Below are 12,430 nucleotides of genomic sequence, written 5' to 3' on the forward strand. Positions count from 1 at the left end.
TAACCATTTTGTAGTTGCAGCCGTTGCAGGGTTTTATATTCAACTAGCGACCCGCCCCTGCTTCGCATAGACACAAATTATACTTAAAAACCTTCCTCTTCAATTCCTTTATTAAACAAAACCGCTTCAAAATCCGTAGTTTTAAGCATTAAGCACATACATAGGAACAGACAGCAGAAAGCGACTTTGTTTTATACTGTGTAATGATTGCTGTCGAATGAAATCACGTTATTATTTTACTCAATTCTCAATACTCAATTCTTTATTGCATCCATAATGTTACAGAGGTGGTATCTTGGAGTCCCTGCAGTGGTGTCAGCGGTGACTACACGTCAGTGGAAAGGTCAAATATTCAACGATTTACTTACCTGATAGGGTTGAAGGTTCGCGTAGTCCAGGAAGTCGAGTTGCTGATCATGAAGAAACTCTACTGGTTGAGCATCGGCCTGCAGCGTCAGGTCCGCAGCCAGGGGTGTGAACGTCTGTCAATAGAAAGAAATAAGGCATGAAACTGCGGGCGCCCCTCGCACAGTCGCGACAGCAATATAATTACGCGCGAGCGATAAGGATGGGTAGCTTGGGGTCATTGGACAAAATTCTACGTGCTCACGGACCAGGCTTTACACAATAGTATTTCTAAAATCAAGTGGCAGTTGGGCGGTGCACTTAGCTCATAGAGATGATGGTCGTTGGGGCAGAAAAGTTTTCGAGTGGCCACCACGGGCCGGAAGACGTAGCGTGGGCAGGCCTCCCACTAGGTAGACCGACGATCTGGTGAAGGTCGCGGGAAGAACCTGCATGAGGGCAGCGCAGGACCAGTCGTTGTGGAAATCCTTGGGGGAGACCTTTGTCCAGCAGTGGACGTCATTTGGCTGAAACGAAACACTATAGTAGATAAAAAAGTCATTTATTTTTGCAAGAACGCTTTTAAAAAGCTCTCTACACGTCCCAGTATTACTTTAATCCTACCGCTGCTTAGCGACAATAAATGGGCTGAGAAGAAGCAGCACAAGAAACTCAGTAACTATTAGACAGATTCAAAATCAAAAATTTCTTAATTTGTTTGGACTTATCTAATAAATAATACTAATGTTTGCAAATCATCATATTTTGCCGTTAAAAAACTTTTTAAGTACTTGTCTCATTAATTTTTTGGCTCTACCAGCGCTTCGAGACAAACATTTGGCAAGTGCTGAGAAGATTAAACTTCTTATAAGCAAAATCTCTGTTCTAACATGAAAATATTGGTTTTATTCGTTTATAGAGACTGTTAAGTCAATCTACAATAATTAATATCACAGCCAATATTCAAACATAATTTACAAAAGAAAACAACTCTTTCACGTTCATTACCTAAATGTTCTATTTCCGATACAATGCTCAATTTGGATGAGTAAGTAAAATCGAAGTTGTTTTGAGGCAAATTCCCAGACTGTCTAGCAGTGGACGATGAGTTTGATTTGATTGAGCCGATCACTTAAATAGTCAAATCGATAGCACTAATTTAGTAAAATGGTTCTTGGTAACATCGTTTTACTTGGAAATCGTTTGATCAATTGACTTGGCACAAATTTTAACAGTTAAATAAAATGTAGCCAAAAATGTAATTGCAGCTTACACACTACAATACAAGCCCGCAATTTTCCTTTTTTTTTCGTACCAATTCACACTTGTTTAGTGACCATTAATCACTCTGTCGGTAATTACACACATTAATTACAACGATCGACAAAATCAGTTCATCGGTTCTGGACTCTACATTTTATTCGTATAAAATATGTATAGCGTTTAAAATTTATTTTTATACATGTAAATTAGGTTTATTATTATTTAATAACATAATCTTATTACATGTGTTTGAATTAACCTATTTGCATATTACCTAATCAATGTTCTAATAAATATTCATTGTTTTATACATATGTATAAGTAGACGAATCTAATTAAATTATAATAATAATAATACATTAAAATTTGACTTTTTAATCAAGTTTTCGACTTTTGACCTATTAATAACAGGTTTTAAATTTATTACAGATGAAATTAGACCATCAATCAACTTCAAATATTCTTTGAAGAGTTTAAGTAACGATTAATGTTCAGTTTAATTTCTTTTATAAATTTCACTCTTTAAGGCTGGGTTGCACCATTTTACTTTAACTTTAACAAACGTCAAAAATCTGTCAAACTCTATACAAAACACACCGGTTATCGTCAAAGTTACGTTCAAAGTTAGGTGGTGCAACTCAGCATAAATCCTTAAGTATTATCAGTAATTATGGAAAACCTCAGCTTGTCGTCCATTCATTCAACAAAAAGGTTAAGTGAGCTTGTTAAGGTCGAGTTACTGACAAGACTGCATAATGTAATCGCAATTAAAAGATATTTATCTCCACACTCGTTCCTCAATGACATCCACTTTACATAATATGTAATAACTACAGATTAAAATGCAATGAACATAGGCCTCCCCCAATGCTTTCCATGTTGCCCGGTTGGTAACGGCCTGAGCTGCGTCCAGCGTCTTCCTGGTACCTTTATGATGTCCATGAGATGTTGGGGGAGGCCTATGTTCAGCAGTGGACGTCCAATGGCTGAGATAATGATGATGAAAATGCAATGATACTGGCTATTCAACGTGGGAAATTCTCAGAATCAATCCGAAAATCGTGATACTCGAAGGCGACAAAGCACAATGTCATCCCAAGATTTCGTGTCAGCGCGTAAGAGGAAATCGTTATGCGTCGACAGAGGGCAAAACGTGACCTGCATGCAAAGAGAGGCGTGCATTATGCACGATGGAGGTCACAAATAAGGTCGCTATGGTTATGTATCCTCCATGGTGTGTTCAGTCAACAACACTATGAAACTTGAGTTTATTTGAATCATTCATTAAGGATTCAAATAAACATTCCATTCATTAATACATATTATGGAATCTGACCCAAATATAATAATGGTGTGACTTTGAAAATTTTAATGAAAAAGTTATAAGGAGAAGTTAAAATCCAGTGGGCTTGAGGCGGCACTTAAAAGTGACTGAATTAATGGGGTCAGCTTATTTGCGATGCAGTTTTCAAACTAAACAAGATACCTATAACCAAAACATCACGCATGGGATTCAAACCGCTCTAGCGAGAGTCCCTAGTATGAATGTAAAGTCAATGCAGATTATGTAAGTTAAATAGCTAACTTATTATACTAAGAACTAATTAGTAATATTAGCTATCTATGAGTATAATAAAGTTAAGTTCACAGGTAAGACCTAGGTAGGACCTATACTAGCAAATAAACGATTACAAAAACTAATTAATTTAAGATGTAAGAAAAATTGTACCTATAGTGTGTTTAAAAAGTCAGGTTTAATTAATTGACCAGATCAAAAGCTTGATCATAAATTCAGAGTAAAAAGTAATTAAAAGCAATTTTTGAATGGCTGATAACTTAAGTTTTTAAATAAAAATTACCCAAGCCAACGCCTGAAAAAACCGCCTTAGAGAAAGTAAGAATTATAATAAAATTATAAGCATGTTGGTTGATAAAATACTTGTAACGCCATCTAGTAACGTCCAATCGAACTTTATATGTGAAGATAAATTTAACTTAATTCAACAATTAATTTCAGCATATTAATGAGTACATCAAATAATTATTTCATTTATTTATAATTCAGCATTTTTTAAATAATTTAAGGAAATCGTTTCTTCGTAAAATTTTGAACTACTAGCGCCATCTCTGAACGGGCATTAACATCATAGCGTACTCAACCACAGAATAAAGAATCGTTTTGGATGCTATTCACAACAAATAAAAAAACAACTCACCAATGCAGGCCATTTGACTTCTTTTCCTTCAATATTTCTCGGAGCCCAAACTAAAGTTCTTTCCACTAAAAACACACGAAACGTTCGGCGAGAATACACAGCCACCCACTCACGGCGTTGCCAATCTACACCATCATATTCCACTAACACCTGCAACAAAAAGAGAAATACTTTGAGATACTAAAAATTTAAGTATTTATTACTTTACATATTTTAGATAGCAAAATACATAAAAACAAAATATTACTAGCGCCATCTCTGGCCATTATTGTAAACCTTAGTGACATGTGACTCGCGTGCTTTTTAAAGCAGACGTTCACTGGTTCCATATTTTGCCACTAGATGGCAATACCGGTATCAACCACTGCATAGGGACGCATCGGAGAAGCCGCGCCCACAGCGCGGCAAGCCATAAAAAAGCAATGACAGAGATAACCGATTCCAAAAAGAGATAGATACAATAACAAATCAACTTTCACATGTGAAAAGAGTGGGTAACACTTTTTGATTCACAATTTTACGAGTACTACGAAATCACAAACAACAGACTGTCTGTAGTAGCCTACTCTGCTATAGGTAGGTGGCACAACATCATATTGAATCTTTAACTTATTAAATCGTAACGCACAGTACCTAGTTTCTTATTTGTCTATTATTACAATGCGGAGCGGAACAGACACTGTGCACTGCAACAATCCTTATTCTGTTGTAGGTAACTTGTAATGGTTGTTGCCATTTGGATTTTCTCCCGTAGATCTTGTTAAGAACTTCAAAAAAATAACTACTTTAGTTTTAAGCTACCTCGCCTACCTGCCATTTTTATTATTTCCAAATTAGATTAATATTGTAAGTATCCCCGAATTACCTAGCTAGAATCTAGATGATGTAATGAACTTCTCTTGTTGGTCTGATAGCCAACACATGAGTAAAGAAAAATCCTATTTTGTGGTAAAGACTTCAGTTTACTCATACTCATAGAGACAATAGCGGTACAAGAATTTTATTAAATGGAAAATGTATAGGCAACTAAACGTTTCAGCTTGAACTTGAACTTGATGGAGAGAACGAGCCTGCCAAATCTTCTCTCGATAATTCGAGCTGATTGATATGACAACAAAAAATTAGAAACTGTGAAAAAATTATTTAACTAGGTAGGGTAGTAAAAACCTATTCTAGACAGTCACTACCAGTCACCTCGAATGCACTATTCTACCAACAACCACCAGGGTGGCACGATGGCGTGCCATGCCATATTTTGATAATCATTTTGCATCTCCGACGATAAAATCTATTCCGGCTCCCCGATTCCGATCTCAATATTGTGATGAGATTTTTGGAGTGTGATGTAATAGAGGGAGGATGAATGGAATTGTATAATGTGGTTTACAATGTTCCACATACTAGACTCAAACAAATCTAAGGAGAACAGTTATGCAAGGTTTGTCTCATTAAATACTGGCATCCACCCGAATGATAGGTACGACGAATTCGCGTGCGCGCTCCGTTTGCCCTACTTCACCCGAAGCCCTACTGTCACGAGCAACGCGATACGACCTTGCCTTAGTATCGCGGCCGCGATATACGTGCTAGGGCAATATTACTTATGTATGTGTTATTTACATAAACAGATGGTTCACAAACACATTAGCAGGTAATCGAGGCTCGCATCGCAACTGTGCGTGATTGTGTCTCACATTTTTCTGAAGCCCATTATGGATTGCGTTGAAGGTTTAACGCGTTTTTTTGTAAACAATCTTTGAAGCGTACATTAATATAATGATGAACAGAAACTTCCTAGGTAAATACTTACAAATACAATACGTAGAATAATTACGTTATTTCACATGTATGATAAACTCAGCATAGATTTAGGAATATACGTTTATGGTGTATGACGTATGGGAGTTTAACTATGAAAGATATTTTTTCAAATACACCTCATGCATTATAGGATTTGTAATGTCGAATTCTGCGATAAGTTCGCAGAATGGCAAAGCGGAGCCAGACCACCCCACTCAACCCGAACTAATTCGATGCCAAATTGCATTTCAGGTTTACGAGTAGCAATCGTCAGACAGAGACGATGAACAAATGTCTACGACTAGTGCACCGGCTTTGTTTGTAGCCGTCTGTTGTCTGCTGCATACGAGAACACAACTAGAAACAGGAAAAACGTGAAATAGATCGGTAACCACGCAAGTATAGCACTACTAAAGTTATGATTATATATTATTTACTTATTAAAGATAAGTTACTAAAGTTTTTTCATTCAAAAATAAGATAATCCACAAAAGAGCATTAATGTAATTTAACAAATTCGCATCTCCGTAACTTCTACTCCTTTATAGACAGTTGTGTAGACAGTTATTTCATGTTACGGGTGGTGACTGGGAAGTTTAGTTTTAATAACATTTATTAACACAAAAATAATATATTATAATATTATTCGTGTTCATTTAAAACCAAGTAAAACCTTGACCAATGTTATGCGACAGTGAGAAGAAAGAGTTACGTGTGCAGAACCAAACGATTCAGAATTTCTTCGCATTACCGTCGTGATTCGCACCGCATGAATAGCCTTACGATAATTGTGTAACAAAGCATATTTTCATTGGCACCTTATCAGAATTTAGAATTAAAATACCTTGAGACTTTATCTTCTGTAAATCTGTGTAAAAATATAGATTTCTACAATCAAAAGCCGTGAGGGCCAGACCTACACGATATTTTATAAAAAGCTGAAAGTTTCTCTGCTCATGTCCTTATCACAACTAAGATCGAAATATAGTTAAAATTCGTTGTATAGAACTCAATAACTTTTTTTCTTCAAAATAGAAAGCACATTATCCATTACCAGATTTGATGCTTAGACAATTTCTATCCCTCAACAATAAGCTTAGAAAGAAACTTACATTAATGATTCAGCTTTTATAAAATAACATAGGCCTTGTAGAAATTTAGGCTTTGAAGAATTTTGAATCTCGTCTAATAATTATTATTATTAACCCTGTTAGGGTTCAAGCAATTCATTTAAACATATTTGTAGAGTACAAATTTCCATTGATTGAGATCATTTTTAGCTCAAAATCCGAATACTTCAGTAGGCAATAATATTGTTTGTTTATTTATTTTAAATTCAGTACTCTGGGTTGGCGTGCGCGTGAAACCAGTCCGCCATTATTATTAGAAACAGTACTACGTCAAGGTTGCGAAACTAGGCCAAACGCTAAGATCATAGCTGCAGCTTTACAACTATCAGCACAGAATCTATCGGAGATAAACTGGATTTCATACGGAAATTCTTAACTGAAGTTTAAAATAATAACATTAGCCTTGTTGTGCATTTGGAGACATTCAGTCAGGCAAACGCATTCATGAATAGCTTCACGATTAACACAGTTTATTCTCCCTGTGTCGATAGATGGCGTTGTTAAGGAGCTAGTAGGGAGCGCACCCCAAATGTATGGAGAACTGAATCGCGGTATCAAAATTTTTGTCCGAGGTAAGTATGAAAATGTTTTTCTTTATTTTTAGTGCACTTGCTTCGGCAGTAGGTACATCATATTATAATAAAATTGGAACGATACAAAGAAGATTAGCATAGCGCAAGGATGACACGCAAAATCGTGAAGCGTTCCAAATTTTTTGGAACTTAAGGTTTTACAAGTGTATGCGAGACCTGAAGAATCTGAAAGCTATTTTAAGAGTGAATGAGAAATTCACGTTATGGTAAGTTATGGAAATTTTTATAATGATGTTTTTTCCAACGTTGAATAAACTTTGGAATGAAAAAGATATTTTCCGGAGAACATTCAACCGTTGAATGGGGTCGATGAGTTTTCAAGTGGAGNGAGTGGAGTTATAAACCAATGAAGCGCAGTGTGGGGTGAGCCGCCAGAGCCAGAAAGATGGAGGCGTGCGAATGAATGATCAATGGCCAACGAATAGTTAGGTTGTAGAATTTACAACGCGGTTAAAAAAGCGCAACCAAGGAGAAATCGGGGAGGTCTATTTGTTCGTTGAACAGTCATATGATGATGATACACAACTTATGTACAGATTTTTACAACAGTAGCAAATTTTGATGTAGCATGTATTTTATCAATAGCCTATTTATTAAGCCTACAGGCAGGAAAGTAAATCTACTATGAATTTTTTAGACAATTGTAATTAGCGATCAAAAATTATACTACAAGAAATGCGAATAGGTGAAAAGCTACAAGGTTTTTTTGATTTCGAGGTTCTTACTAATATTATAAATGTACTACTGTATGACAACTAGAATAGATTAGATAGTTTAGGTATATTACCGCCATCGGAACACTTGGAAACCCAATACTTATCACTATAAACGTTATTCGGATTTATCCATGATAGGAGATTATGTAATTAATCGGGTTCTATTTTATCGCTATTGGCTACCGAAATAGGTTAGGTATTTTTATACCTAACCCCTCCTAACCCACACTAGTCACTTGCGATTGCGAGTGAATGCGTTGCATTGTTCGATTTCCCGCTAAAATAATTTTGGCGCGCATTTTCCAGTGAGACGTCAGACGCGAGCACGCGATCGTCCCGCGAGGGTTCAGTAGGTCAATGAACGCAGAGACAGACGGCTTGCGCGGACCTGCCGTTTCGTTTCGCTCGCGGTGCGTTGCAAAACACTGTCTCTATGACCTTGGTATACAACAAGCACGAGCGGAAAGGACTACCCAATTCAAGAGGGGAATTTAACTGGTAGATTATCGTTCAACAATTGAACGTTTAGGAATATTCACAAACCCAATGGTCCGTCCGTTAATGCAGAATAGAAAGCTATGCTCGATTGTTCTGGGTAAGATGGTGGTGGTAAGAAAATGGAAAAAGATTGGATATTGTCAAGAGCTGAGCTGCAATGTTACGAGTGTTATTCAATAGTCTGCACTCTTTCTTCTGCTATTGATTTTTTTAAATCTTATGATTCCGATTAATTTAAGCAAAAGTACCTAATCGTTATGTAAAACTGGTTAAAGGTCGGGCTGATACGCGGCCTTCGTGCAAGTTGGTGCATGCCTTCGGAATTGGATCAATCAGCAATAAGGTGAGGCAGGCAAGCGTAACGTGTGGTCGACTATCGACTTATCGAGTGATTTGATAATCACCATCAGCAACGATCGTACCACCTACATCGTAAACAAGGTAAAATAGTTACTGCATTTCAGACTAAATTTTTGCTGCTGAATCAGAGAGTGCCCTTAACTTGACGTACTGTCGAAATCTCTGTAGTCTAGTTTCCAAATTCATTGTAGCTTTGCTTCTCTTCTACAATGATTCTGATTAAAATGATGCAAATGACATTGTTTTCGTATTTCCAGTTTATAATAAAGGAACACGTTTATTTATCGAGTTCCGCTCAGTTCTACGACTTGCAATCCCAATGACATTTGGCGGGCATGCGTTCGCTTCATCATCATGCTGATAATAAAGTTAAATATTAATATCTATATAATAAACAATGACAATTAGGTAGGTTACTGGAATTTTGATTATATTTTTGTTCCATACAGCAAATGTCCGCTAAAAGTATAAACTCAGTACCATATCAATTAAGGAGTTAATTTTGTAAGTGGTCGAGTTATTGTCTACTGCCCACTTCAATTAGGTTAATCAAAATTCAAATCAAAAGGTTTGGTTGGAGCACATGGAGCCACAATAAGAAGTCTGTATGTGTCGTTAATATTTCGTTTAAATATTTCTGATATTTAAATATACTGGCTTTAGCCATAATGTAAGTGTGGATTTTAAGTTTTAACTGTACAAAGTATAATAAAAAAGTATAATAAAGCCATATGTTTGTCTCGAAGCGCTGGTAGGGCCCAAAAGATAAGGAGACATGTAAAGTGCCCCATAAGGGCTACCTTTTCCTTTTTTATTATTTTCTATTGTGACGTTCATAAGTGCCACTTGTGGTCTAAACTGAATAAATATTTTTGATTTTGATTTTTTGATTTTGAATGAATGTAATCATAACAGAGTAAGCCTTTCTGCGAAGGGGAGCGGTGCTGGGAACAGCACATACTTCAATGTTTAAAGGACCCCCGGAGAACCGTTTCCAGGAGGGGTAGCCTGAAAAGACCTCGTTAACAATTTATAAGACACCACAATACCTGGCCATAGGCTTCCGTGACTTACTGTAACTGCAAAATGCTTTTAGAGCCCTTTATGGGTATCATTAGGACCAAAATGCAAAATACTGCTTTGCAATTCGAATTTTTTGGATACAGTCAGTAGAAAATATGTAAAATTTTTAGAGTTCCTATATCAAGTACTAGCAGGAATTACATTTAAAAAAAACTTTATAATGTCATTTTACTTTACCCTTTGTTTCATAACTGGTTTAATGGAATACCAGACAAGTCTATGTAGCTCACATCGATGATTATAGAGAACTACTGTTAATTACACGTCTATTAAAGCAGTAATTCTGTAATTTACAGCAGTACAAGAAGTAAACATGCTACTCTATGTAGGCAGAGTAAATAATAGCGTACCACAAACACAAGAATACAAAATGATTGTTTCCTAATATACCACATATTATTATGTATTTAAGATTTAAACACATAGAGCAGGTAATAATCACAGGCAATGCAAGTAGCTATACATAATTTAACGTTTACGGTTCTTAAAACCTATTATTAAGCCAACAAAACAAACAGTATCAAAATAACCACATGTTTGTTTTACATACAGTTACATACAATGCATACGCACCTGAATAAATCATACGTAAAAACAATGCAATTAACAGAATTTGATTTTCATATTATACAACCAAGAGACAATAACAATTTAATTCTGTATAATGACAATGTTCACTGTGTGAATAAGTCATGCTTATGAAACATCAAAACATGTGACGTTGAAAATGTTCAGGAAATTCCTATTATTTGACTAACGGTGAAAATACGCAAGCCTCTCGACTTTCGTTGGAGTTATCAATTTGAGCAAAGCATCGCGCTATTTATTGTGAGATCCAAAACACATTGCTGACATTGCTCTCGCAATATGGCCATCGGCTATTGAGATCGTGGGTTATACGAAAACAACAACCAGTTTTTAATAAAACACCTACGGCAGTTATGGATGTCTCGTTCGTAGTAAAAAATCGCGGCCATTTATCATCTGGAGCGGCCCGCGATCTGGCCGCCGCTCAACAGACGCGAACGGAACAAACCAAAGGGAATTTATAAATGCCAACGAAAATTTCGCTTCAGTTTTTAAATAAATGAACGTCTGACGACATAATTAAGCTGCGATTAATGGACGTTCATACTTCAAGGGTAAGTAAGTAAAATAAATCATATACATTTTGCTGAATTTCTAGAACATTACCATGTAACTTGTGTTGCCTAACACTCCCTTGTGGCTCTTATACATAATTTAATTTATCACGTAGGTATGTCCTCATTACACTCCTTAGACAGTAATCTTGGCTTAAAAGTTTAGAGAAACTTAAGTGACTAATCCACCATACAGTAAGAATACTGCACAGATCACATAAACCATTGTATAACCTGTTCAGAGTAGCGTGAGAACGTCAAATAAATAACTAGAGAATAGGTACTACAATATTGTTACGACTACGAGTAAGGTGGCCATGAAATATCATTCACGGTTAAAAGTCAAACAAATGGCGGCCCAGGTAAGCAAGTCGTCTTCACGAAATAATGTCGAATTCCCCAAGCAATAAACGAACTTTATATTGTCTATGTCTACCAAGGACAGACAAACAGGCGACGATATTCTCAATGATTTTATGAAATTCAAGGGGACTGATGAACTTGACTACCTACTGATATTTAAAGAAAAAGTCCCAAAAAGCGGCACTTTGATATCAACATCTGTTGAAGGGAATGTTCGTCAATGGTTTCAATTAAAGACATTCAACTCCTTGAGGTCAAATAAAGCTACTTTATGCAATACAGTTCATTATGGTAACACAAACGAAGCTATACTTTAGTCATCTGTGGCTTTACTGTTGTTTGCTCACGTTGTTTTCAAGTCACCGAGTCCTTTAATTAAAGTATTGCTATAGGTAATTACTGAAGTGATAACCTGTGTGGTTGTCGTAACCTTGCTGGCACTGACCGACCTTCGGCGATACATATTCAATGAGCACACACGCCGCTAACCAACTATGCTAACTATTGCCTAACAAAAACAAACCAGATCTAAATATATTAACATTCGTGACTAGCACGTTTCTGCTGAGATTTTTTCCGCGAGTCCAGCCTTTTCCGCTGGACGGTGTTGCTTTACACCGTTTTGCAGTGTTAGTTTCTTTTTAAATATGATACATATTTATATGTACACAAGTGTGTTATTGATATCAAAGAAGCAATCAATAAAACCTTAATACAATTCACGTTGGAGACAGAATAAAGCATGCAGGCGGAAGACAGTAGAATAACTCTACACTGCCCTTTTACTAAGGTCACTCCAATAACCGAATGACGGATAACATTTTCGTAAAGGCATAATCCCATTTTGCTTCCAAATAAAAGCGGTAGCATCGCAGAATATTTACGGGTTTCCAGCGAGTTCCCTCCACGGAGGGGAGGGTA

At 36.4% G+C, this 12,430-nt stretch overlaps 1 protein-coding gene and 1 non-coding gene across 2 annotated transcripts in view; one reads left to right on the forward strand and one right to left on the reverse strand.

Moving 5' to 3' along the window:
- The window catches only part of Kdm3 (Lysine demethylase 3), a 146,952-nt gene extending 142,872 nt beyond the window's left edge, over window positions 1–4,080 (reverse strand). Inside the window, exons 1-3 of the mRNA XM_028310029.1 lie at window positions 4,072–4,080; window positions 3,825–3,974; window positions 369–482 (exon numbers count right to left, since the gene is read on the reverse strand). Coding sequence (XP_028165830.1) covers window positions 369–482; window positions 3,825–3,974; window positions 4,072–4,080 — 273 coding nt within the window. The remainder of the gene's footprint in view (window positions 1–368; window positions 483–3,824; window positions 3,975–4,071) is intronic.
- A 3,295-nt stretch (window positions 4,081–7,375) lies between these two features.
- LOC114356720 (U6 spliceosomal RNA) lies at window positions 7,376–7,470 on the forward strand. The gene has a single exon (XR_003656241.1). It is a non-coding gene; the product is annotated as a U6 spliceosomal RNA (small nuclear RNA).
- The last annotated feature ends 4,960 nt before the right edge of the window (window positions 7,471–12,430 follow it).

Source organism: Ostrinia furnacalis, unplaced genomic scaffold (assembly GCF_004193835.3).
Source record: "Ostrinia furnacalis isolate ACB-3 unplaced genomic scaffold, ASM419383v2 OfSCF2870, whole genome shotgun sequence".
Classification (NCBI taxonomy): Eukaryota; Metazoa; Arthropoda; class Insecta; order Lepidoptera; family Crambidae; genus Ostrinia; species Ostrinia furnacalis.